At 31.9% G+C, this 27,613-nt stretch overlaps 3 protein-coding genes and 1 non-coding gene across 5 annotated transcripts; 1 reads left to right on the top strand and 3 right to left on the bottom strand.

Moving 5' to 3' along the window:
* The first annotated feature begins 9,733 nt into the window (after positions 1-9,733).
* FTIP1 (C2 calcium/lipid-binding plant phosphoribosyltransferase family protein) lies at positions 9,734-13,155 on the top strand. 2 transcript variants are annotated; one of them, XM_018121109.2, is made up of 2 exons: positions 9,734-10,282; positions 10,399-13,155. In XM_018121109.2, exon 2 carries the CDS (start codon positions 10,619-10,621, stop codon positions 13,007-13,009), a length of 2,391 nt encoding a protein of 796 aa, XP_017976598.1. In that variant the 5' UTR covers positions 9,734-10,282; positions 10,399-10,618; the 3' UTR covers positions 13,010-13,155. The 2 variants fall into 2 exon arrangements, with proteins under 2 accessions (XP_017976598.1, XP_088662538.1); XM_088806412.1 differs by having other exon boundaries at positions 10,405-13,155.
* Positions 13,156-13,357: 202 nt separating this feature from the next.
* LOC18599067 (large ribosomal subunit protein eL6-like) lies at positions 13,358-15,140 on the bottom strand. The gene is made up of 4 exons (XM_007028875.3): positions 14,800-15,140; positions 14,590-14,696; positions 13,771-13,952; positions 13,358-13,661 (listed from the first exon to the last, which is right to left on the bottom strand). The coding sequence occupies exons 1-4, from the start codon at positions 15,054-15,056 to the stop codon at positions 13,506-13,508; spliced, it is 702 nt and encodes a 233-aa protein (XP_007028937.1). The 5' UTR covers positions 15,057-15,140; the 3' UTR covers positions 13,358-13,505.
* Positions 15,141-15,377: 237 nt separating this feature from the next.
* On the bottom strand, positions 15,378-15,450 carry TRNAK-UUU (transfer RNA lysine (anticodon UUU)). Its single transcript has one exon. It is a non-coding gene; the product is annotated as a tRNA-Lys (tRNA).
* A 2,039-nt stretch (positions 15,451-17,489) lies between these two features.
* LOC18599068 (large ribosomal subunit protein eL6-like) lies at positions 17,490-19,368 on the bottom strand. Its single transcript, XM_018121131.2, has 4 exons — positions 19,060-19,368; positions 18,839-18,945; positions 17,992-18,173; positions 17,490-17,883 (listed from the first exon to the last, which is right to left on the bottom strand). Exons 1-4 carry the CDS (start codon positions 19,314-19,316, stop codon positions 17,728-17,730), a joined length of 702 nt encoding a protein of 233 aa, XP_017976620.2. The 5' UTR covers positions 19,317-19,368; the 3' UTR covers positions 17,490-17,727.
* Positions 19,369-27,613: the final 8,245 nt, after the last annotated feature.

The following is a 27,613-nucleotide window of genomic DNA, read 5'->3' on the forward strand; positions in this document are numbered from 1 at the left end:
GAAGTCAAAATTATTTTAAAATCTTTCATAAATTAAGGAATTAGATTCCTATATATTATGGAAGTCTAAGAATAAATAGGCAATTTAAAATCAGAGGAAAATCTCCATGATATTAGCAATGGAATTCGGATTTGACAATTGGATAAATGAAGATTTTATTGTCTTAAAATTACCAAATGAGATTAGGTGACTTAAGACATAAAATCTTTAATATCTGGTTGGTCAAGGATAACCTTAAATATTTGGATAAAGCAAATTAAAATTATTTTAATTTGTAATAAATCCTATCCTAATAAGATTAGAATATGGATAAAGGTTATTTATATTAATTAGTAAGGATTTCTATATATGGAAATTGTTTCTATATATATGGAAATAAATTGAGACCCAAAAATTTGAAACGAAGTTAATTCAAAAGTTGAATTTAACTAATTTCAAATAAATCATGTGATTAACAATTTAAACAAGACATAGATTTAATTTTATGTTCATGTGGATGGATAAATATGGATGATTATGGACTAGGCCTAATATGATTGTGGATGTATGGTTAAATTTTATCATGGTATTTATTTATTAAATAGGGTCTGTACACCTTGCCTTTTTCTTGATTTTCAGAGATTGTAAAATTCTTTCCTCACCTAACTCCCCTCGGATGTACCACAAGGTTTCTTTATTAAAATGTAATTAGTTACATATAAGTGTAGAATTAGGATTAGTTTAGGAGTTATTTTACAATTTGAAGATGAAGACCTAAAGGAGCCATGAAGATACGAGGAGGAAGATTACAATATGTTGTATGTTATCCCCTAAGTTTGACCAAGCTAATTTCCTTCAATGGCTTAAGGAAATTAATATAGATAAGGTCCATAATCATTCAAAATAGTATGCATGAGATAGATTTATTTATACAATTAATAAATATTATGCATGCAAAGATGAGACCTTAACTAAGTCAAAAATAAGAAAATCCCTCGATAAATATTGAGTCACATACCACGTATTATTAAGTTGTCTTCCACCATATAGCAAGATAACTCGGCTGCTCTTTTAATCGAAGGCTTGTTGAGCACACTCAAGGCCACACTTTTACACAAGTATGTTTGAGCTATTTGTGGGTCTTACTCAACTAGTTTCATAAAATTCGATTGCTTGGAAACTTGATTATTACGGAAACTACAGGCAAAGACTAGGCAAACATATATGATATGTTTAGGCAATGTGTTGTCAGCTAGCTGATCTAGGAGTTGTATTGAGATACAATTGGTAAGCTCAGTTACCTACCTAATCAACTTATCATAGTTTGTTGAGCACACTCAAGGCCATGACTAGATGGATGGGATCCTAGCCTACTAAGAGAATTCTAGTAGAGATCTTTCGAGGTGATATGGGGGGTTATCATCTTGTAAAAAATAATGGGAGAACTATTTAAAATTTTAAAACCTTGTTTTAAATAGTTTATGCATGATGTTTACTTATTACTTTATTTTATCTATTTAAGCATAATTTATATACATGGCTAGTAATTTGTCATTGCGGAGCATTTTGGAAGCAAATAAACTCACTGGCCCAAACTTCCTCGATTGGTTTCGGAACCTCAAGATCGTCTTGAAACAAGAGAAGAAATCCTATGTCCTTGACACTCCTATTCCACCAGTCCCTGTTGTTGATGCTAGTGGTAAGGATAACGAAACATATCAACATCATAAGGATGACGATGATCAGGCAGCATGCGTGATGCTAGCCAGTATGACCCTTAAGCTCCAAAAGTAGCATGAACACATGGATGTCCAATCCATGATTCTTTACCTTAAAGAATTGTGCAATAAGGAGAGGCGCACTAAGAGATATGAGATCTCTAAAGAACTATTTTGATGCAAGATGGCAGAAGGTAATTCTGTTAAACCTTATATGTTGAAAATGATTAGACTCCTCAAGAGATTTGGACAATTGGGATTAGCAATGGATCATGAGCTAAGTATAGACTTAGTCTTACAATCTCTTCTTGACAACTTTAGTCAGTTCGTGTTGAACTTCATATGAATCGATTAAAAGCCACTTTTCCTGAACTTCTGAATATGCTAGACATAGCAGAGAGATCCATCAGGAAAGATAAGGGATCATTGCTTCTTGTTTCTTCTTTCAAGGCTCATACGAAGCAATAGAATAAGAAAGCCCAAAAAAGGAAGAAGGTAAAACCCCAAAATGAAAAGGCATTAAAGCCTAAACGAGGTGTCAAAAAGGACAAAGAGAAAGATATTTTCCATCATTGTGGCAAACTTGGGCATTGGAAGAAGAACTATAAGGAGTACCCAGCTATTGTGAGTAAGAAAAAAAAGCTTATTGAAGTTTTTGATTTAAGTATCATATGGTAAATAATTCTACTTTATATATTAAAAGTATATAATACCTCAAAGTTGGTTCTCATATGTTTGACATATTGTAGGAACTAAAGATAAAGATGAGTAAGATCTTCGCTGAGGAGGTGACCACATGGATGGACTACCTAAAGCATTAAATGCTACATTGGATGGTTACACTACTATTTATTTCGACATGTTGGATAATTTATTTGGATGTTTTTGAAACATTAATTATGTGATTGCCATGGGAATGGCTAGTGAAACATTTGTCTTTAGCATTTGGATGTGGAAGCTTATATGTTTCAAATTTGAATAATTATTTGGAATAATTATGTCATATTTAATTATCCATGCTTCATGTTTATCCTTGCAATGATATTTGATCAATTATGAATTATGTTCAATTGTTTAAAAGGTATTGATCAAGAGGTTGAATATTGATTCATATAAAATGGAACTTTCTTAAGAGCAAAACATAAAGATGAATGGTCAAGAAAGAAAGCAACTACATATTGCAATATGATTTGGTCCATATCTCTCCAACATAAAAGCCCATTATGATATTCTAAACCAATATGATTCCAAGCATACATTGAGATGTATATACATCATGGAATATTCAAAAGAGTTTGAATATTACTTTCACAAAGATCTTTGATTTAGTGGGAGCCCAATGACAATAAAAAGTTTAAAGGGGCTAAATGGCATAACATAGAGTGACACATGCATATGATGCATACAATATAGTCTAGTTGGAATGGTCTCAATGAGCAAAAGAGATTATACGTGTATATAAATAAAGTCATATACATCTTACTATAAAGGGCTCAAATAGGAAAATATTTAGATCGTTAGTTCATGGAACTAATAAAGGGTTCTGAACATTGTTAATGTAACAATGGAGTCATAATAGTAGAACTTGGGTCTCATTGGATCTAAATATAGTAATATGACATGATGTGATGCATAGACATTTTGAAGATAGATAAAAACAATTAACCACATTGAAAGGCACAAGCGCGTCTACATGGAGACACGATTGCTAGATAGATTTGAATCCACATACGATGAGGTAGCAATTAGCTTTGTGCTAGTGGAAGATGTTGGGATTAGTTAAAGCTTAATTCCAATCATGCAACAATATCATTCATATTGAATAATTAAAGGTTTTCCTTCATCAATAAGGCATCAATTATAACAAGTTATAAGTCTCCTTGGATGAAGTCCATGAGATTAATATACCTTGCAAGGGAACTGTAATGGGTTGCAGTTATGAGATCCTTATGCATCAAAGCGTAGTCTCAAAATGTTCTTAGTCAATGTATCATTGAGACTAGACATCAATGATACCTAGAGACTGGCACATTCTACGTTTCTTACTTAAGAAGTGAGCAATCGATCTCATAGGTTGAAGTATAGAGATACTTGGAACTAGAATGTAGGTGCTTGCTTAGGAGAGCAAGTTCACTCAACATGACTCGCCATGAAAAGTGCATTTGATATTTCACTCAAGTATCTATGCAATACTTCTCATGTGTCAATTGTGTAAATAGTCCATAGACTTGAGACACCAGGTTGTCTTATGTGTGGAGTGCTAAGCTTTGATTTCATCCCTACGGGACCCTAACCAAGGATGCGAAAACAAGATGTTTTTGGATATAGCATGAAGCATGTGAAGGTAAATGAGTGGTCAAGATAGGAATCATCATCCCAAGTGATACAAGGGACATATCATAACTGTTCTTGGTTGATATTAGCTTATTGAAGTCCTTGACCAAGATAACTTGAAGATTATGAAAAGAGTTTCATAAGTCTTCATAAAGCTAATGATCTAACTACAAGAACAAATATGAAGATCAATAAGAGTAGGCATTGGACCAAACTCTTATCATCTTCAGGATATATGATGAGCGAATGAATTACACTGATAAACTGTACATGAAAGGTTGTCAAAGAATCCTTTGACTCTCTTAAGAATTAGGTGGTCATGATGCATTGCTAGATGTCAATCTTGGTCTTTGGAATTTAATTAGTTAATTTAAAATTGAATATGATTTATTTAAGTTAATTAATTAATAAAATTATAATTCAATTCTATTGTCAACATGTTAGGAACTTAATTGGTCACACACAAAGGTTACAATTTGGATTAATTTGAGAGTATGATGATTTAAATTAAACTTAAATCAAATTCTAGGTTTTAACTACTAAGGGCCTAATAAAAGAGTTTAATTAGGTATTTGTTAAATATTTTAATTGTTATAATATTAAGGACTTATTTTGTAAATTTTAATAAGTTAAACCTAGATATAAATATCACATTATAATCACTCTTTTTTAAAAAAGGAGAAAGGAAATAAAAAAAAGTTTTTTCTCTTGAGTGTTGCCACTCTTGATAAGTTTATTTTTTTATTTTTTGAAAACTTCTCTTTTGATTTTTTGCTAGAAATCAAAGAAGAAGAGGACAAATCGTTGTCCACTTGCTAGCGCAAGCCCATGGCATAAAGCTTTTCCTTAAGAAAGATTCGTTGCAATCGTGTGTGCATCATTAAAGGCCAAGTGATTGAGTAGCTGGGATTCTTTCACACAAAAAGTGTTCACGTTTTATCATCAAAATGAATCTATTTAATTACGATATCACTTGAAAAGATAAAATTTTTACTGATTTTATGTAATACTTAACTTTACATTAAACAATCAAAGTAATCCAAAAATAAAAAATATAATTTTTTATTTTATTTTAAGTTTTATTATTCTACTGCATTGGTACTCTAATCATACCGTTGTTAGCACAAACTTCTCCCACACTAAACTGAGCCTTTCATTTATTAAATGAAATCGGACTAGTCAAGTCAACAATGGGGGCTGCCTATGTTTTCATAAATCATATCATGGTTTCATGCGTTTATTCAAAGGTCACTTCAAATAATCTTTGGGTCCTCATCCTCAACATTCCTCCACGACGTCAAAGGACATGTAATAGAAACGATACGACGCTGCAAATTTTGCGATAGAGACAGCTTTAGATTAAGGGGCACATGTGAAATATGTAAATCAAAATGCCTTGATATATTGGCAGATAGAAGTGCTTTTAGTAGTATTACAGTTTTAAGAAAAAAAAAATCTTAAAAAGTTGTTTAATTACAATAATCTTGTTATTTTATCTGGAATAACTTTTTTTTTGAAAAAAAGAAAAGGAATAAAAAGCAAAAAGCAAAAAAAAAAATAGAAAACTAAAACCAAATAAAAAAAGCAAAAAAATAAAAGTAATAGTAAAAATATCAACCAAATATAATCTAAAAAACACTATGTTTATTAGCGCATAAATGTTTTCTATAAATAGAAAAAAAATTGCATTAGACCATTAATTATAATTCTTATCAACTTATATCAACTCATAGAGAAGTAAGAAAGGAGTCACAGTTTCAAGTTTCAACCCTAACGTTTTATATCTAAAATACCATCACATATATATATATATAACTGAATAAAATGTGAATATGCAGCAAGGGTTAAAGCGTAACGTATGATTAATTGATTATATCTGTTTGGAATGTGTATTTTCATGAATTTTGAAGGAAGCAAGCGGTACATGGCAGGAATTCTGTTTAAATGAGAGAGTATTAAGGGTGGAACCTGATCTTTTTCTAAATTTCATCGTGGCCAAGCTAATCCCAAATCCTCTCGTTCCTTTATTGCCGCTATTAAAGAATCAGCCGGCTAAGTTCTCTGGCCCAGGCCTCAAACACACTATACTTTCCCTTGCCCTCAAATCCTACAAGACCCAGCCCATGTTCCAATTTTTTTAAAAAATAAAAATGAAAAAAGGGATTAAAAGGCTTAAATGATTTTTTTATAAAATTTAAATTCTCTTTAATTGACCATCTTGGACCTAAACCAAACTATAGTATAATAATGTTTAAAAAATAGCGTAATACTTGAAACAGTTTTTGAACTATTCAAGATGTTAGCTTTATTCATTTTAAAATGATTATAATTTTGAAATAACAAAAATGATCAAAATTGCTTGAATGATCTCTGAACTTGTATGAGTGATCCTTGAACTTGTTTAAATGATTTTTAAAGTTATTTGAATGTGTTTTTGAACTTAATTTATTAATGTTAAAAACTTCCATATATTTGCTTTTGAAGTGCCTAAATGTTTCCATGTGAAAAGTGATTAAGATTACTTTAATGATCTTCGAACTTACTTGAATTATTTTTAAAGTTATTTGAATGAGTTTTTGAACTTGTTTAAATAAGTTTTGAAGATTTTAAGTGTTTCCATGTGAAATAGTTTAAAAAATTGTTTGAACATTGTTTCGAGTGATCTTTGAAAGTCTACAAACTTGATTTATATGTGCGAGTGTTAAATTTTTTTAAATAAGTTTTATAATCTCTCTAACATTTATTTTTGAGATGTTAAAGTGTTTGATTTCCAAGATAAGTTCAAGTAAAGAGGCCAAGGTGTGCAAAGCAAAAACCACTCAAAAAAACCTTTTATCTATCCATAGAAGTTCTTCATTTATCAATAAATGTGATTTTACCTGGTATCTATTGATAGATACACATGAACTATCAATACATAGTGATGTTGGACACAAAATTCAAAAGGAAAATGATTAGTTTTTTCATCAAACTTTCTCTAACAATTCCAAAGTTTTTCCTACTATAAAAAGGACTTCTCTAACATATTTAAAAGGTTAGAAGAGTGGAGAAAAATATTATTTGATCAAGAATCAAATCATATGAAGAAAAAGAAAAAAAAAAAAAGAGAAAGAGAAACCAAGCTAAAGCAAGCAAATACAATTCTTCCATCAAGTTTTTAAACTTTCTCGTGTTATAATTTCTTTGTGCCTTCATTTCCATTTTTTGTAATCATCTTTTATCACTACATACTCTTCTAACTTTGTACTTACTTAGCAAATTTCACCTTTTAGAGATATTTTTACTATTCAAAATTGTTAAAGAGCATAAGGTTATATCTTAGCTTAAGAAAAAATTAAAAAGGTTGTACTTGATCCATAAAAGACATTGCATTAAGTGGGTTGTGCTTGATCTCGAAAAAAAGCATTGTAAAGGTTATGCTTTACTCTTAAAAAAATATTTTCATAGTGAGTTTAAAACTCCTTAACTTACTAAGGAAAAGAAAGTAGGCACCTATATAGAGAGTCAAACCTCCATAAATTCTTTATATTTTTGCTCATTATTTTTCACTCCTTGAATTTATGCATTTACATTAAAGAGTTAATCAAATTTGTTCCTAATTTACTCTTCAAATTATTTTTGACATACTTTAATAGAAAAACAAATTTGTGAAAATTATTTTAAACTTGACTTGATTGAAAATTTGTGAAAATTTTACACTAGTGCTTTTTGCCTTAAAGAGTTTGAAATTTATTTTCAACTTTTTGTTCACTAATTTGCTTATTAAATTACTTTTGACATGTTTTAAAGTAAAAATAAATATGAGAAACTTATCTTCAAGCTTGCCTTTATTAAAAGTTTAATTTGTTTTAAAGAATTTTTATAAATTCAATTCACCCTCTCTCTTGGAGGTTTTCTCATTATTATTGAGCTAACATTTCTAACACAAGAAAATTTAAATAAATTTTTATTTTATTATTACGTACAATCAAGTCTTTATAAGTTTATTCTATATCAAATAAGTCTTTATAATTAATAGTTAATTAATTATAATTAATTAAAATATCATTTGTCATTTTATAATTATGTGACATGAAATTGTCATTGACATAAAAGATGAAAATGTCTTATATGATCATGTCATATCAACATGTCACATTATCAATCATTATAACATATCAATATATCACATTAACGTCACGTGATATACGAAGATAATTGATATTTTAACTAATAACAATTAGTCAATCATTAAATAAAAGAATTTATTTGACTTAAAAAAAGTATAAAGACTTAATTGAACGTATTAAAGAAATAAAAAAAAAATTAAATTTTTTTAAATAATTTAGAAACTTTTTTAAGTATTGCCTAAAAACTCTACATATACTTTGTTCTTTCATTAAAAATTATGTTTTTTATCTTAAATGAAATACCATAGATGTAAATTTCTTCTGAATTTTTCATGTTTGAAGCTAAATTATACACACTTTAAGAATTATACAAAATTTGACAAGTACTAAAATATTTCAAGCAACATCCTTATAGCGTGATTTCTTTTTAAAGAGAGAGAGAGAGAGAGAGATTTTATTATTAAAGCAAAATAATTTTTTTAACAAAAAAAATATTATTATTTTTTAAAAATCAAAACACTTATATTGTATCCACATATTTTTATTCAAAAAGTTAGATTTAAATTTATTTAATACAAAAAAGCTAATACTAACAAATATACCGAGTATACACTCGTACAGGTTTAAAATCACTTTCCTTTTCACTAAGTAATAATAGTTCATTACCATAGAATGATTTAAGGCATAAAAAAGCACAATTATCTCATGGCCATAATTGCTTTCCTAAAGAAAAAAAAAATTAAGCCATCATTCTCCACTCATTAGAAGAACATTTTTCCCCCTTTATATACCTCCTAGTTACTTATCATGAAAGCTGCAACATTTATTGCGGTAATCCAAAGCCTAAGATGCTCCACAATGAAAGACATCTGTCTGCTCAAAACAACTTTAAACTCCCTATGTTCTGGATAAAAAGATATGCACATGCAATAGGGAATTTCTACACGAGCAGAAAAGATTACCCATTGTTTTATATATATTTAAATGTAATTTCTGTTGTATTTTTATTTTTTTGGGTTATTCTCCTCTTGACAAGTCAGCGAATAATAGCACAATGGAGGCCTTGCCCTGCTAAATATGATAAACAACTAAGAAATGCTCAGGTTGAAGTGACACCAAATTCCAAGTTCAAGATGCCAGTAGGAAAAAACTAATTAAAGATTGGAATAAAGATGGAGAATAATGGGCAAAAGCATCTTTGTATGTAAGGTCATATATATACACTTAAGCCTTTCTACTTTCCTTTTGCTTTTCTTTAAGCTCTCATGACACTGCTTTTAGCTCATTTAACTTCTTTATCTGTTTTACTAGCTTTAACTCACCCTTAGCTGTTTTTCAGAAAGAAGAAAACTGTCCACAATCAGAGGCCAAATGCAAAGTGATGCAACTCAGCTAAAATTACGAGAATACCCTTGCCTTATAAGACTTGGCAGCATCCTAGTTCTCTTGAGGGGAGGGTAGTTTAAGCATTTTTGCTTTTGCAGTTTGACAAATTTTAGCAAAGTAATGAAAGCTTAAAGAATCTAGGAAAGTGAGGATGCACTTACTCTCACCCTATATCGAAATGTCAAAAGGTTTTCTTTGTCCACCCAAGTGGGGCATCAGCTATCTTTTGCAGGTACATAGAATTCTAGTGTTCTCTATGCTCTCAGATTAAGTATGGATGCTCATGTATTGTAATGCCTTTCCTAGCTAGGACTTTCCTTCCCAGCAATTAATCTTCAATATGAGCCTTGTTCATTCTTTTTGCTTACCTTTTTCTTTGAAAAATAAAGATTCTTTTTCTTAACAGTAAAGCAAAAGAAAAAGTGTAATGAGGGAGGTAGCGAGAGGTAATAGACTCACAATGTTAAACCCCAGGGATTGGAGAAAACTAATAGCATGACTTGTTTCTAGGAAATCGGCAAAAACTCGAAACAGTACCTGAAACCCTTTTGAAACCTGAAGCTCCAAATCAACCTCAAAGGGTCCCAAATGCCTCCAAAACCATGAGACCGCTATCTGTCTAGAGAGAAAAAGATCTGTGTGTGCAACTTTCTTGGGAAGTTAAGAATCCATTATTTGAATTCCACTATATAGGTCAATAAAGGAGAGACAATTATGATCAGTTCCAATTAGAGAAGTTTTTTCTTGTATTCCGAGGTGAGCTATAGAACTTTAGAATCCATATTTTCATGTAGCATTGATAACTGTCTTCCTGTCCTTAAAGTGAAAATTCTCTTCTTCTATTTTTTTTTTTTTTGGTGCTAATCTTTCAGCTTCAGTGATTAAAGCTACAATAGAAGTATATTGCTAGAAAGCAATCCCTATACTTCATTTGACAGCTTACAGGGCTCCCAAGTCCAACAGAGATAGAAAGTTCGAGGAAACATAAAATTGGCTCCAGAACCTAGCACTTACAGCTCCTTGAGCTTTTAATCAACACAGAATTTCCTTAGGCAAAAACCAGCACAAGAGGTGACTCAAAGTCTTGCACCAATGAATCCAGCTGCCGCTGCTAACCAGAAAGAAGAGTTCAAATTGAAGGACACAAAGCCCCAGCTAGGAGAACGATGGCCTCATGGAGGAATGCGCGGCGGTGGTGGTTGGATTAGCAGTGAAAGAGCAACAAGCACTTATGATCTCGTTGAACAGATGTTTTATCTGTATGTCAGGGTTGTTAAAGCCAAAGATCTGCCAACTAATCCTGTCACCGGAAACATTGATCCTTATGTGGAAGTGAAGCTGGGGAATTATAAAGGAAAAACACAACATTTTGAGAAGAAAACAAACCCGGAATGGAACCAAGTCTTTGCATTCTCAAAGGAGAAGTTGCAGTCTTCAATTCTAGAGGTATTTGTCAGGGATAGGGAGATGGTCGGCAGAGATGATTATGTAGGAAAGGTGATCTTCGACATGAACGAAGTGCCCACAAGGGTTCCACCTGATAGCCCTTTAGCACCACAATGGTATAGATTAGAACATCGTCGAGGGGATAGCAAGGTGAAAGGAGAGGTTATGCTTGCGGTCTGGATGGGAACACAAGCTGATGAGGCTTTTCCAGAAGCCTGGCATACCGATGCTGCTTCGGTTCAAGGAGAGGGTGTTTTCAATATCCGATCAAAGGTTTACGTCTCTCCAAAACTGTGGTACCTCAGAGTGAACGTGATTGAAGCTCAAGATGTAGAGCCACATGACAGAAGCCAATTACCACAGGCTTTTGTTAAGGCTCAAGTTGGAAACCAAATACTCAAAACCAAGCTATGTCCCCAGAAGACGATAAATCCCATGTGGAATGAAGATTTAATATTCGTAGCAGCTGAACCTTTCGAGGAGCAACTGTATCTAACAGTTGAAAATAAAGTGACCTCTGCAAAGGATGAAGTTATGGGGAGGTTAATCTTGCCCCTCCACGACTTTGAACGGCGCTTGGATCATCGGCCAGTTCATTCAAAATGGTGCAACCTCGAAAAATTTGGATTTGGTGCTCTGGAGGGAGACAAGAGGCACGAACTCAAATTTTCAAGCAGGGTTCACCTTAGAGTATGTCTTGAAGGAGCTTACCATGTGCTGGATGAATCGACCATGTATATAAGTGACCAAAGGCCAACTGCCAGGCAGCTTTGGAAGAACCCAATTGGGATCCTGGAAGTGGGCATCTTAAGTGCTCAAGGTCTTCAACCGATGAAGACCAAAGATGGCAGGGGAACCACGGATGCTTACTGTGTGGCAAAATATGGGCAGAAGTGGGTTCGCACGAGAACTATAATGGAAAGCTTCAATCCGAAATGGAACGAGCAATACACTTGGGAGGTCTATGACCCTTGCACAGTAATCACATTGGGAGTTTTTGACAACTGCCACTTGGGTGGGAGTGAAAAACCAGCTTCAGGTAGTGGAGGTAAAAATGATTCCAGAATAGGAAAGGTAAGAATTCGACTATCTACCCTGGAAACAGATAGGATTTATACAAACTCTTACCCTCTTCTTGTTCTACAAACATCTGGATTGAAGAAGATGGGGGAGCTTCAGTTAGCAGTTAGGTTCACGTGCCTCTCTCTGGCAAATATGATTTACCTCTATTGGCATCCCTTGCTGCCAAAAATGCATTATTTGCATCCCTTCACTGTGAACCAGTTGGATAGCCTGAGATATCAGGCCATGAACATTGTTGCAGTGAGGCTTGGCCGAGCTGAGCCACCGCTGAGGAAAGAGGTTGTGGAGTATATGTTGGATGTGGATTCCCACATGTGGAGCATGAGAAGAAGCAAAGCTAACTTCTTCAGAATTGTCTCACTGTTTTCGGGCGTGATAGCTATGAGCAAGTGGCTTGGTGATGTTTGCCACTGGAAGAATCCTGTCACTAGTATTCTAGTACATGTACTGTTTTTCATACTGATCTGCTATCCAGAATTAATCCTGCCAACCATTTTCTTATACATGTTTCTTATTGGGATTTGGAATTACCGGTTCCGACCAAGGCATCCTCCTCACATGGACACCAAGCTGTCATGGGCAGAAGTAGTTCACCCAGATGAACTGGATGAAGAGTTCGACACTTTCCCAACATCCAAGGCTCAAGATGTAGTGAGGATGAGATATGACAGGCTTAGAAGTGTGGCGGGAAGAATTCAGACAGTGGTAGGAGACATGGCAACTCAAGGGGAGAGATTTCTGGCTCTACTCAGCTGGAGAGACCCCAGAGCAACTAGCCTCTTCGTAATATTCTGCCTAATTGCTGCAGTGGCACTGTATGTGACACCATTCAAGATCATGGCTTTGGTTGCAGGATTATTCTGGCTACGCCATCCCAGGTTCCGGAGCAAGCTACCTTCAGTACCAAGCAATTTCTTCAGGAGATTGCCCTCTCGAGCTGATAGCATGCTCTGAAGAAATAGAAGTTAGTTTTACCACAATTTCGATTTTTATTCTCTTCTAAATTTCTTTCCTTGTCCTTCCAATAAAATAAGGGGTTTTGTTGTATTCCATTTCTTTATTTCAGCTTTCATCTATTTAATTACTTTATTTACAAATGATGTTTACTCCGGTAAATGAGAAACAGGATTTATATATTAGTTTCAGTAATTCAGCAACGAGTGCCAACTCAAAATTTTACTTTCATTTGGCCAGCACAAACTTCCATAGGATAAACTAGATGCCTATTGCGACTTGATAACAAAAAGTATCCAATTCCATCGTACATAAAATTTGACAACAATAGCACAAAACACAATCAAATAAGGAAATACTGAAGTTCTTATATAACAAAGATAGCATCCCAAAATTTAGGTTTTCCCTTATAGCATCTGATAATACAACCACTGATACCGTAAACCAAAAGAATAACAAAGTAAAGCATATGATATAACAAAATGCAAAATTCCCTCTAGAAGACAAGCTCATGAGGTTTCATTCCAGACTTAAGAGAAAATCTTGCAGCCAGGTAAGCCTTCAAGGCTGGGACTCCCTCAATGGACTTTACTAAAGCGGCATCAACTGATTTCTGGTCTTCTTTCTTGTCATCCGGCAGTTTCTTCTTATCCTACAAATTTTTATGGGAAAGTAAAAGAACAGACAATAAGCACATCAAATTAAATGAACCCAATTAGGACTGCTTAAGTTACACTAAATAGCAGGACAAACTAACTAACCTCTTTTTCAGCTTCAAAAAACTCTCCCTCGCCCTTCTTCTTTTTCTTCTCTACTTCCTTGGCAAAGTATTTGTCATCGAACTTCTCTACGTTAAGACCTGAGATATCAACCTTGGTGGAAGTAGCAATAACATAGGATTGGTTCACACGCCTTAAAGGAACACCGTTAATCTTGAATGGTCCTGCAATGAAATAAAATTTCCAAATTTTAGCAAAGCACTAGTATGAACCTACCCACCTAATCCACTACTTTATGACAAAGACCCAACACGTAATGATAACCTAGCCCACTAATCCAGAAGAAGCAAATATAGATACAACATCCAGAAAACTATATGATACAAGTAAATCTCCGATCATGATTTCATGATAGCAGCAGTCTTTCTCCAGCATATTGAATGACAAATGGGTTTTGCTATGACAGCCTCTAACCTATACGCAGAAACAGCACAATAACCATAATACAACCGTGTGCTTCTTCAAAAACAAGACAGAACTGATTTGAGCGTCAATATTACATTGATATTAATGAAGCAATATTGCTGCATGGAAAACTCAGTAAGAACGGTTTTAACACCGTTGTCATACATCCAATTCGTATTTGAATTAGACAAATCATCCTTTATTAGTTATCTATTAGCTGCAATGCTTTAAATTTACAATTCACAGTTATTGATTTCATTTCATCAATAAAAATTCCACAAGCAAACATTCAGCAAAAAGAAGAATGTCAAGGGACAGCAGTAAAATGTGTAAAATACACGTTTTAAACAAACAAAATTACAACAATGAAATAAAAACATGAGAAAAAACGCTCACCAGTAACCAAAAGAAGCCCAGAAGTAAGTTGCTTCAAGAAAACAACTCTCTTCCCCATAAACCTTCCAGCCAACAAAATCAACACCGTCCCAGGAGTAATGCTCGCTCTAAACAAATTAAAAAATGAACATCAAAAGCAAACCCCAATAAAGAAACATATCTTCAGAGATCCACAAACAAACAAAAGGACAAATCAATTCAGAAAAGAACCTGAGCTTAGTGGGTTTAGGCTTGCGCTTATTAAGAAGGGGCTTCTTAACATCATCAGCGGGGTAAAATTTGGGTAGCTTCTCTGCGGCAGCGGGGGCCTTAGGCTTGGGGTCATGGCGGGGGAAGACGCCGCCATTTTTGGCTTTAATGGCCCAAAGGCCACGCTTGTGGTACATTTTAGATCGAGAATACTTGCCTACGCCACGAATCAGATCTGGGTTTCGGCACTTTACTGGGGTCTTCCTTTTCGGCGCCATTTCCCCTCTAAAACCTTTACTCAGTTGCTACTGCTGCGGCGACCGCGGCGGCGTGTGGCTTTGAGGTAGGAAGGTTGATAAAAAAAAAACCCTAAACACTTTATATTGCAAAATGAGGGTTTCTTTTTTCCTATGGGCCTTTTTTGGGTTGGGCTTCTTTTGTCCTATGGCCCGCTAATCATATAAAAGAAAATCTAAAATCCACCAATGGGCATTGCAAACTAAAATAACTAAAATATTTTTATGGGTCGCTAATCATATGAAAAAAAACCTAAATATATTACGTCGCTGATCATTTGAAAAAAATACCTAAATATATAACGCCGTCTGTGGGAATCGAACCCACGACCACATGGTTAAAAGCCATGCGCTCTACCGGCTGAGCTAAGACGGCTTGTGAATTTTTTGTATTTTAATATTATGTACCTACATTTTAATATTTCAACCTAATGAATTAGCCAACAAGTTTTTTTTTTTTAATTGAAAAAAGAGAAATTCAAAATAATAGGGAAAATATACATCAATCAATAAGCAAAATAAATAAGGTTCACTTGCAAAAATCAATACCATTAGCAAATATCATCAAGTACTCCTAGCTTAAGAGAGACCCGTGTATAGGATCAAACGGTAAGTTAAAATTGGAGCTGTAATGCTGAAATGGTTTTCAATTACTTACACTTACACCTGCCTTCTTAAATAAAAGCCTATGTCAAGTTTGAACCCATCGAAATAGAATAAACAACACTAGGTTATATTCTTTTCTTAAAAAAAGTTACGAATTCATTTTATTTGGGAAGAAGTCTCCCATTCGATAGACGAAATTCTATACTCATAGATTTCAAAGTGAATTTATTAGTCTAGAATTGTCGCCATTGATATATACAAAAAATTAGCATCCTGTAATTGTCATCACCATTGAGACTTAGTTATACAATTACCAAAAATTCTTCCTGTGATCAAGAGAATCCAACTCTTAAAAATTTACATTCAAACAAATGATAGATAATACATCTTTTTTTTTTTTTTTGTAGTGGTACATGAATGATTAATTAAAGCTTTTGAACAATACATAAGAAATAATATACATAATTCCTGTCTTAAAGACCTAACTGATTCATATCTAATGTTACGATCTCATCAAGTTGTATGTGGTTGTCACCATAGATGGAGGACACAACATCCTTTTGATTGAAAAGATTTTCACACAGCAATATCCTCTTAGTTAGCCATGATCACTCTCTTGAACATTAGGTATATTAAAAAGAATCGGAGGGCTAAGGGAAAGGCTAATGCATTATGATTATTGGATACTTTTTTTCTGGTACATATGATAATTGGATGATAAAATTGAGGCCTTTTGCTCTAGAAAATTTTGGAATTACCATTAGGTAAGCTACTCGGGATAATCACTCTTTTAGTTTTACATGTTTACATGTTTTTTTACTTTTAATATTTAATTCGTGTTTGTGTTATTAAAATGTGACAATGTTAGATTTAGTTTTAATTTTCATATAAAAATAATTTTAAAATAATTAACGGTGCATTTTTTCAGACATGTGAGGCATTTTTATTAGTTCTTTTTTATCATGTCTTCTATTTGACTAACGGTATTAATTAAAAATGCAAACTACTTAATGAAAATAAATTTTAATATCTAATTGTGCATTTTTAAATTTCAGATACTAATTAAATCCATAATTTCGAGGTACACTTCAAGCTTGGATTTAGTCTAATCTAGCACTCTTTAGAATTAAAGTAATTAAGTATGTTAGCTAGCTAGCTTCGAATGTTTCAAATTGTGGTTTTCCAAAACTAAGAAAAATAAATGGCTCTACTCAGTTGGAGAGACCCCATAGCGACCAGCCTCTTAGTAATATCCTGCCTAATTGCTGCAGTGGCACTCGACGTGAAACCATTCAAGACCACAGCTTTGGTTGCAGGATTATTCTGGCTACGCCATTCTTCAGTACCAAGCAATTTCTTCAGGAGATTGCCCTCTCCAGTTGATAGCATGCTCTGAGGAAATAGGAGTTAGTGTTACCCCAATTTCGATTTTTATTCTCTTTTAAATTTCTTTCCATGTCCTTCCAATAAATTAAGGGGCTTTGCTTTTTTCCATTTCCTTATCTTGGCTTTCATCTATTTGATTACTTTATCTATAAATGATGTTGACTCTTACATATACGACCTTCCAGATTTACAGTTTCTGAACCATAAATTAACTCACATCCAGAAAACTGCAGAGCTCAAACACAAGGCAGTGTCATTAATGACTAGGAAAAGAAACCGTGATTCCTGCTTTGTGTATGTTTTTCAGATCAATAGAGAAACTCATTTAGATTGGACGACCGTAAGGAGCACATATCTTCATACCAACTCAACAAAATACTTCTTTTGGCCACCACAACCTCCATATGATAAACTAGAAGCCAATTGCAACTCAGATAACAGGAAGTATCCAATTCCATCAAATTTAAAATTTGACAAGCTCCAATCAGACTAGCACAAAACACAATCAAATAAGTAAAAATTTAAGTTCTAGCATAACAAAAGATAGTATCCCAAAATTTAGGTTTTTACCTTATAGAATCTGATAATACAACCACTGATACTCTAAAACCAAAAGAATACCAAAGTAAAAGCATATGACATAACAAAATGTAAATTCCCTCTAGAAGACAAGCTCATGAGGTTTCATGCCAGACTTGAGAGAAAATCTTGCAGCCAGGTAGGCCTTCAAGTCTGGGACACACTCAATGGCCTTTATTAAAGAGGCATCAACTGCTTTCTGGTCTTCCTTCTTGTCATCAGGCAGTTTCTTCTTATCCTACAATTTTTTAAGGAAAAGTAAAGAATAGACAATAAGCACATTAAATTAAATAAACCCAATTAGGACTCCTTAAATTATACTAAATAGCGTGACAAACTAACTAACCTCTTTTTCAGCTTCAAAAAACTCTCCCTCACCCTTCTTCTTCTTCTTCTCTGCTTCCTTCGCAAAGTATTTGTCATCAAACTTCTCCACGTTAACTCCTGAGATGTCAACCTTGGTGGAAGTAGCAATGACATAGGATTGGTTCACACGCCTTAAAGGAACACCATTAATCTTGAATGGTCCTGCAAAGAAATTAAATTTCCAAATTTTAGAAAGCACTAGCATGAACCATGAAAGATATTCAAAATGCAAAAGAGAAACTAGTCCCCTAATCCATTAGTTTATGGTGAACAGCCAACACATAATGATAACTAGCCCCCTAATCCACAAGAAGCAAATGTATATTCTACATCCAGAAACATATATGATACAAGTAAATCCCAAATCATGATTTCATTATAGCAGAAGTCATTCGCCGGCATAGTGAATAACAAATGAGTTGTTCTATGAAAGCATCTAACCTATAAGCACAAGCAGCACGAAAATTGTAATACCACCTTGTGCTTCTTCGGAAACAAGATAGAATTAATTTAAGTGGTAAATACTACATTGAAATTAAAGAAGCAATACAGTGGCATGGAAAAATCAGTAAGAACAATTTTAACACCGTTGTCATACATCCAGTTCGTATTTGAATTAGACAAACCATCCTTTGTTAGTAGCTGCAATGCTTTAAATTTACAATTCACAGTTACTGATTTCATTTCATCAACAAAAATTCCAAGCAAACATTCAGCAAAAAGAAGAGTGAGTGACGCATAAGGGACAGCAGTAAAATATGTAAAATACATGTTTTTAAACAAACAAAATTACCACTGTGAAATAAAAAATGGGAAAAAAAGCTCACCAGTAACCAAAAGAAGCCCCGAAGTAAGTTGCTTCAAGAAAACAACTCTCTTCCCCATAAACCTTCCAGCCAACAAAATCAACACCGTCCCAGGAGTAATGCTCGCTCTAAACAAATAAAAAAATGAACATCAAAAGCAAACCCCAATAGAGAAACATATCTTCAGAGATCTACAAACAAACAAACAAACAAACAAAAGGACAAATCAATTCAGAAAAGACCTGAGCTTAGTGGGTTTAGGCTTGCGCTTATTAAAAAGGGGCTTCTTAACATCATCAGCGGGGTAAAACTTGGGTAGCTTCTCGGCGGCAGCGGGGGCCTTAGGCTTGGGGTCATGGCGGGGGAAGACGCCGCCGTTTTTGGCTTTAATGGCCCAAAGGCCACGCTTGTGGTACATTTTAGAGCGGGAATACTTACCTACGCCACGAATCAGATCTGGATTTCGGGTCTTGACTGGGGTCTTCCTCTTCGGCGCCATTTCCTGTCTAATTCCTGCTGGTGCTCTGTGTGGCTTCGAGGTAGGGAAGATGATAACGCAAAACCCTAAACTCTTTATACTGCAAAATGAGGGTTTCGTTTTTTCCTCTGGGCCTTTTCTGGATCGGGCTATAAATTTTGCTATGTTTTGAGTCCACTTTCGGCCCACGTTAAATTCACCTGAGTCCTGTCCATAATCTAAATCTTTTGGACTGAGAAATGGGGCCGTGAAAATATTTTGAGTTTGAAACCATACATATAAATATTATGAATATTTAGTATAAAGTTCATCCAATTTTTTTGTTATTTTAACTTTTTTTTTTCCTACGATACCTTATTATTTTGTCCCTTTTCCTTTTTCTTTTCATTCCAAACTATTAACCATAAGCTAAACAGTAATAGAATATTTTTAAAAAAATAATAAGATTAGAAAAGGTGAAACACTAAAACAAAGTAAAAAAATTCCTGTAACGCGAACACGTTGATTGAAAGCCCAAAAAGAATAAAGAACTCTTAGGGACCAAAATGCACAAACAACAGGTTCAAAACGATTAAGCTTGTTTAGGTCGCCGAACGAAATAAAAATAATAGAATGACTATTTTATAGAAATAGAACAAAATAGAAATAATTATTATATAGTTTGATTTGGAGAATGAAATAGAGTAGGAATTAATATGACTTGTTTCAATTTTTTGCAGATAAAATTAATTTTAGAATAGCAAATGGAATAGGTGATAAAAAGATAAAAGCACCTTTTATTATAATATATGATTTTTAATTTAAAATATTTATTTTAATAATTTATTAAAAATATGAATAAAATTTTACTTAAAATTTAAATATGATTGTTTATTTTATTTTTTTTTAATATTAATAGCTGTAGTTTAATGAAAATATTAATAATTTATAAAAATTAATTCATTAATATGGTTATTTTATTCTTAATTTTTATTTTTAAAATATTAAATATTAATAATTTATAACTAAACTTTAAATTTTAAATATTAATTTTTAATTTATATTATTTTTTTAGTTTTTCCATTATAGTATTTTCATTTTTTTTCATTTTTCTCTTTTCAACTAGTCAGATATGTCGCTGGCATAATAAAGTATTGATCTAGCACTCCTTATGGTCGGATCTAGCCAAGAACACCAGATCCAATGCTTTTGTAACCAAATACGACAGTGATTGCCAGATTCAAAACTTATTTGATTCAATCTGGTTATGGAATGTCAAATCGATGCTTCTCACGATAGACATTGATGTCATAGACATCATAGTTGCTCGTCACCTCCATCACCCTGTGATGGTGGAGGGAATTCGGAGAGAAAAGAAGAGAGGCAAAAGACGGACAAAGAGAGAAATGAAATGTGAAAAATGAAGAAATTTTATATTACATAGATGATAATTTTCAAATTTGTTTAAAGGTAATTTTTTTTTAATAAAATTTTTGAATTATTCCTCCACACATGGAACAGCCATTACCGAGTCCCCTTGGTAATGGCTATGCAAACCTGCTTTAGATCTTTAGAAATGGCTGACCAAAGACCAAACAAGTACCTTGGAAATACCGGCTGAGCTAAAACGACTTACATTGAAAACTTTTGTGTTTGTTAAAATATAAGATATAAGACTTTTTCCATCACTAACTTGATTATTTAACTGGCAAGTGTTTTTTAGGAAAAATAAAAAAATGAAACACATAATGTCAAATTGTATGACGACTTGCAAAAATTAATACCATTCGCTAATATCATCAAGTATTGCTAGTTTAATATCATCAATTAAGTTGGATTAGAGTTGTAGTGCTGAATTAGTTTTTAATTACTTACAATTATACATGCCTTCTTAAATAAAAACGTATGCCCCTTTCAAAAAAACAAAAAAAAAAACCCTATGTCAAGTTCCAACCCATCGAAATAGAAAAAACAATAATGAATTATGATTATTGGCAGAGGCGCCATTTCCCTAATTTTGTTTCTTTTTTATAAATCTTTTAGAGGCTTATTATTCATCAAATTAGAATTTTTTTTTATATAAATCAATCAAACAATTATCACTCATGCATTTAGAAAAATTCTTTATCAAATTGAAAAAACTTTTTTTCTTTTTTTTTTTGTGAATCAATCAAACAATTATCATTCATCAAATTAGAAAAACTCTTTTTTCTATTCTCATTTTTTTTACACCCTTTCCGTCATTCTTTTTTTTTTTAATCAAACAAACAATTATCATTCATCAAATTAAGCAAAAAAAAAAACCTTTTCTCTTTTTTTTTTTGTGAATCAATAAAATTTTTTTTATCTTTTTTATTTCCAAACCAAATAACTATGGCATATCTTTACTAGAATATTTAGCATTATTGTATATAATCCGTTATGATCCTAAGTAAAAAATATATTGCTTAATAGTTTACAATACTTAATGTGAACATTTTATATTAATTTTTTTCTACTTTATATTTATTTATATTGGTGAATTTGAAAATTTATATTTAAATTGTTAGTAAAATTTTATATTATAATTTAATTTTATTTCAAAAGTGATTAATTTTTACTCCGAATCGAATTTTGTATGATTATCCTTTCCACCCCTCATGCAAAAATTTGGATCCACCATTGAATTGGATACTTGTCAAACCCTATTTTGTAAAATAATTATAATGTCATTCACATGCTCGATAGAATGTTTGTATATTTAGGAAGTTCGAGAAATCGTTAAAAGATGATATTACCCCTAACGATACTATTGAGTCGATTAAGCCTCGAACTAGTTCAAATAGGAATTTTAAAGTGAAATTAAGAGTTTCACAGTTCAGGGATGACTCAAAATGATAATTCTGAGTTCGAGGATCAATTGGGAGTCAAATCGAAATTTTCACTATTTAGGGGTAAAATCGTAATTTTTCCACCCACGGATAAATTTTGAGATTTTGAGAGAATTTAGATCACATTTGACAAATTGGAGAATGGTATGAGTATAAGGGATGAAAAATATGTCTATGGGCAATTTTTCAGTTTTTGGGGTAAAAACGTAATTTTTCACTTTACGGGGGCAAAAGTGTAATTTTTAAAAATTTACTCCACCAAAACTTTGGAAAAGTCTAGAAATTTCATGGAAGACATGGATAAGTGAAGAGGATTGAGTGGTAGAAAAAGAAAGTAAAAAAGATGGCTAGAAAAACATAAAATAATAAAATATTCAAAAGGTAAATAAAATAATAATATTTTATTAAGCCTATTAAAAGGCTTGAAAGTTCAAGAATTCTTCATTTGGAGGGTCAGCCAAAACCAGCAGGAGAGAGAGAGAAATAAGAACAAACCCTAGAGTTAGAAAATTCAAAGAAAAAGTGTGATTTTTTAAGGAATCAAGTGTTTAAAGGTATGATTTTTCAAGCTTAGCTTAAGATTTATCATTTCCATGCATTTCTCCTTATTTTCCATGGTTAAATTATGTGTTTTGATGATGGATTCAAATCTGATCATATGGGTTTAGAGAGAGAAAGTTGTTAGATTAATTTGATTTTGAATTATGTTAGTGTTTAGTGTTAGTTTAACATGTTTATGAGTAAAACAGCAAGAAAAATATTCATTTTCTTCATAAATTTCTCTAGGCCGAATCTAGCCAATGGTGTGTGAGGATGAGGTTGACTTTATTTTAAGAGAATTAGATGGAAAAATGATGAATTATGAGGTTGGAAATTAAATGGGAATTTTTGGTGCATAAAAATTAAAATTTTTACCCACTGTGGGTAAAAGCGTAATTTGTGGTCCAAACTGATAAATTGGACCACATTCACAGTTATTGAGGTATTGTGGATATAATTGGATAATTGAAATTGAAATGGATGGAATTGGAGTTAAATTGGAGATTTTAGAAATTTACACCGTGTATAGGCAAGTTAGGTTGGACACTGTGATTAAGCGATTGTCCAAACATTTCACACCCTATCTAGTGCATACTCATGGATAAGAACCTAAAATAATATATATTGATTTGACACAAATTATTGAATTTTTTGTGTCATGTATTGTGGATAAGTGGTGAGCTATCTGATACGGGTAAAAGACTACACCCGAGGATCGAGAATAGGAGTATATCTACTCCTATTATAGTGAGTAAACTTACTATCGTCTTAATTATCTGGAGTAGATTTATTTAATTATGTGATTTTATGGAAAAATGGTTTAATTGGAAAATTATTGTGTTTTATGAGAAAATGGGATTTTATAAAATAATTTTATAAAATTTTTGAAAATTTAATAATGATTTCAAAAATAGAGTAATTGGAGACTTATGCTATGATTGTGTTGTTTATCAATGATTTTACATTAAATGGCTTATGATAAATGTGGGTATGACTGGTTATTTTTATGATTTTAAGAATAGGTGAACTGCTTTGATTTGCCTTGAATGTGTTAAGTGAGTCATGTCATACTATCGTGATTTTATTGGTTGGTGGATTATAAAGTGGGCACTGCAGTGACGGGGGTTCCATGGGTCAGCCTAATTAGAGGGGCACGGTTCCCAATTATTGAGCTTACCTCGATTGGAGAGGCGGGTAGGATAACTCCAGAGGTAGGATTTGAGTACACTTCACGCTGGCCACCACGTGAAACTGGGACTCAGCCAACGCCAAGGAACGACTGTGTTGTCAGATGTGAAATGTGTTTGTGTGTGTGACAATAAACAGCCTTGGCGGTCTCGGTAAGATGCCTTCGCGGGGTATCCCCGAGAATGGATTTTTGACAAGGGCTAAGTTTTTGAAAAGTACATAAGCCATGTTGAGTAATTGGATGAAATCCAATTATTTATATGGGTTGAGATGAATTATTTTAATTGTCTCATATTACTCAGCTTTACATTATTTTGATGATGTTTGTCTACTCACTGGGATTTTATAATCTCACCCCTTCTTCCTATACATTTTTCAGGCTCAAAATAGGCAGTAGACTGTCAATTGCATCGAGAAGTAAATTTCGGAGTTGCATCCTACAAAGCAAGGTTATAGACTTAAACTTCTCAGTTATTTGGGAGCCCACGTGTCATTGTAATTTAAATTACATACTCCAGTTTTCTATATTACAGTATGTATAAATTTATTTTGTTTTTATGTGCAAAAAATTAATTTTTGATGTTTCAAAAAATATATATATATATTGTTTTACATTAAAATAGATTATTTTAATTAATATTTTTATTTTATTTTATTATTCAAAAAAAAAAGAGGAATGGAAAAACTGGTACAAAAGCCTTGCGAGATCTCAAAAGGCATTCGAGGGAAGAATGTCTGTCGAGGCTTCGCGACGATTGTCACGAGCTCGATGGGAGTTCCGGGTCGTGACAATACTTTTTTCTGATACATATGATGATTAGACCATGGATTGAATTGACGCATTTTGCTCTAGAAATTGTTGGAATTATCCTTAGGTAAGCTAGTTGGGATAATCACTCTTTTAGTTTTACATGTTTGCGTAATTTTTATTTTTTAATATTTAATTCATGTTTCTGTTATTGAAATGTGATAATGTTAGATTTAATCATAATTTTAAAATAAAAATATTTTTGAAATATTTATGTGGATATAAGGATACATTTTTCAGACACGTCATACATTTTTATTAATTTTTTTATCACATCTTCTATTTGTTTAATTGTATTACTTAAAAATGCTTTATCGAAAAAAAATTTAATACTTAATTGTAAATTTTTAAAATTTAGATACTAAGAGTCTGTTTGGCCTACTTTTTTTAGTTTAAAAGTTATTAAAAAACTCTTATGAAAAATAATACCTTATAAAATTAAGCTAAAGCTATTTGGTACACCCGAACATTTTCTCATTGGTTGGTGTATGAACCCCCTGTTTAAAGAGTAGGGTTCGAATCCTCTTTCCCCCAATTGTATATAAAAAAAATGCAAAACTATTTGGTAAGTTGTTTAGCAAAATAAATTATATAAACTCTCATTTTAAGTTTTAATTTTGGTTAAAATTATGATAAAGGGTATTGATGTCATCTTTAATTACATAATAAATCAAAACAGAACAAGTTTGTTTCGATATAATTTCAGATGTTAAAATCAAAAAACACTACAAAAAATTTGGTTTTTTTCGACAAAAAAATTTCTGTTGGAAATTTCCAACGAAAATTTAAAAAATTTTCGATCAATTTTCTCTAACGGATTTCCAACGGAAAAATTCCGTTGGAAAAATTTTTGACGATAAAAAAAACAATAGACAAAAATTTTTCCAACGGAATTTCTGTTGGAAAAATTTTTGGCGAGCCAAAAAAAAAAGGAGACAAGCATTTTTTACGAAATTTCCAATGAAATTTCCGTTGGAAAAAGTTTTGGGGAGCAAAAATAAAAAAAACCACCATATCAGACGGAATTTCCAACGAAATTTCCGTTGGAAATCTATCGGAAAGTTCTAGGATTAAAAAAATTGAAAACCCGGTTGACGTTTCCAACGAAAATTCCGTTGGAACAAGTTATTCCTAACGGAATTTTTCCAACGAAATATTCTATTGGAAAATTCCGTTAGTAATAATAATTTTTTATTTTTTTATTAAAATATTTCAAAATTTTTATAAATTTTATTAATCTTTATTAAAAAATTGATATTATTAAACTCAAATATATTCATATGTGAAGTTTATAATATTTAAAAGTTTAATTATGTTTTCTTTTGCTAATTTTTTTACTTTTTTTAAACTTTATTGAATCATAAATTATAAATTAATAATTTCAAATTAATTAATTCTATAAAATTAAAAAATTGATAAAAAGAAAAAATAAATATTTAAATTTAAAAAAAACACATGATAAGATCTAATAAGAAATTTTTAAAAAATACTAATACTTTATTTATGTTTTAGGACTAATTAGTTAATATATATAAATTAAGAAGATTTATATATAATGAACTTATAAATTTAATATATTTAAAATATATTAGTTTATTATATCTATGTATACAAATTAGAATGATAGCTATATTAGAGTATAGATATAAACCTGCATTATTAAAGGGAAAAAACTTATTGTATTAATATTAAATTACAAGTTATATTCTTTAACTCATATAACTTTATAAGTTAATATATATATGTATGTATATGAGATATTGAAATATCATACATAAATATATATTAACATGTTTTATATGTAAGCTTATAGTAATTTTAGTTATATGATTATAGTTATTATCATATTTTTCATAAAATTATATTGATTAGCAATTATACAAATTTTTTAATATATTTCAAATTATATTACACAATATTTGTATCATTAATATATATAATAAATATAGTAATATACCATTATGTTTTATATTGAGTAATTTTTGAACATTAATTTATTGATAAAATTCCAAATATTTAAAATTTAAATTTGTGTTGATAGGGTGACTTGAACATTTGCCCTAATGAAAAATGAGTTAAACTTTAACCAGGTCTACCACCCATCCATTCTAATTTTAAAACACACCATTTGGTGCTTATACGACAATTTCTCTAACTATCAAAACTACGCCGTTTAATAGCTAGCAACCTTAGGTGTCAAACCCTGCTTTGTAAAATAATTATAATGTCATTCACATGCTCGATAGAGTGTTTGTATATTTAAGAAGTTCAAAAAATCATTAAAAGATAATATTGCCCTTAATGGTACCATTGAGTCGATTAAGCCTCGAACTAGTTCAAATAAGAATTTTAAGGTGAAATTAAGAGTTTCACAGTTCAAGGATGACTCAAAATGGTAATTCGGAGTTCAAGGATCAAATCGAAATTTTCACTATCTAGGGGTAAAATCGTAATTTTTTCACTCGCGGATAAAATTTAAGATTTTTAGAGAATTTAGATCACATTTGACAAATTGGAGAATGGTATAAGTATAAGAGATGAAAAATATGTCTATGGACAATTTTTCAGTTTTTGGGGCAAAAATGTAATTTTTCACTTTACGGGGGTAAAAGTGTAATTTTTAAAAGTTTACTCCACCAAAACTTTGAAAAAGTCTAAAAATTTCATGGAAGACATGGATAAGTGAAGATGATTGAGTGGTAGAAAAAAAAAGTCAAAAAGATGGCTAGAAAAAAATAAAATAATAAAATATTCAAAAGGTAAATAAAATAATAATATTTTATTAAGCCTATTAAAAGGCTTGAAAATTTCAAAATTCTTCATTGGGAGGGTCAGCCAAAACCAGCAGGAGAGAGAGAGAAATAAGAACAAACCCTAGAGTGAGAAAATTCAAAGGAAAAGTGTGATTTTCAAGGAATCAAGTGTTTAAATGT

Source organism: Theobroma cacao, chromosome 5 (genome assembly GCF_053813885.1).
Source record: "Theobroma cacao isolate CCN51 chromosome 5, ASM5381388v1, whole genome shotgun sequence".
Taxonomy (NCBI): Eukaryota; Viridiplantae; Streptophyta; class Magnoliopsida; order Malvales; family Malvaceae; genus Theobroma; species Theobroma cacao.

What these genes read in the sequence shown, in the direction of transcription:
- FTIP1 (XM_018121109.2), top strand. Translation starts at nt 10,619, where the DNA reads ATGAATCCAGCTGCCGCTGCTAACCAGAAAGAAGAGTTCAAATTGAAG.
- LOC18599067 (XM_007028875.3), bottom strand. Translation starts at nt 15,056, where the DNA reads ATGGCGCCGAAAAGGAAGACCCCAGTAAAGTGCCGAAACCCAGATCTG. An exon ending in TGGGCTTCTTTTGGTTACTG is followed by an intron (nt 13,953 to 14,589) that starts GTGAGCGTTTTT and finishes ATTTCATTGCAG; the next exon opens with GACCATTCAAGATTAACGGT. An exon ending in TTTTTGAAGCTGAAAAAGAG is followed by an intron (nt 13,662 to 13,770) that starts GTTAGTTAGTTT and finishes AAAAATTTGTAG; the next exon opens with GATAAGAAGAAACTGCCGGA.
- LOC18599068 (XM_018121131.2), bottom strand. Translation starts at nt 19,316, where the DNA reads ATGGCGCCGAAGAGGAAGACCCCAGTCAAGACCCGAAATCCAGATCTG. An exon ending in CCTAAACCCACTAAGCTCAG is followed by an intron (nt 18,946 to 19,059) that starts GTCTTTTCTGAA and finishes TTATTTGTTTAG; the next exon opens with AGCGAGCATTACTCCTGGGA. An exon ending in GGGGCTTCTTTTGGTTACTG is followed by an intron (nt 18,174 to 18,838) that starts GTGAGCTTTTTT and finishes ATTTCTTTGCAG; the next exon opens with GACCATTCAAGATTAATGGT.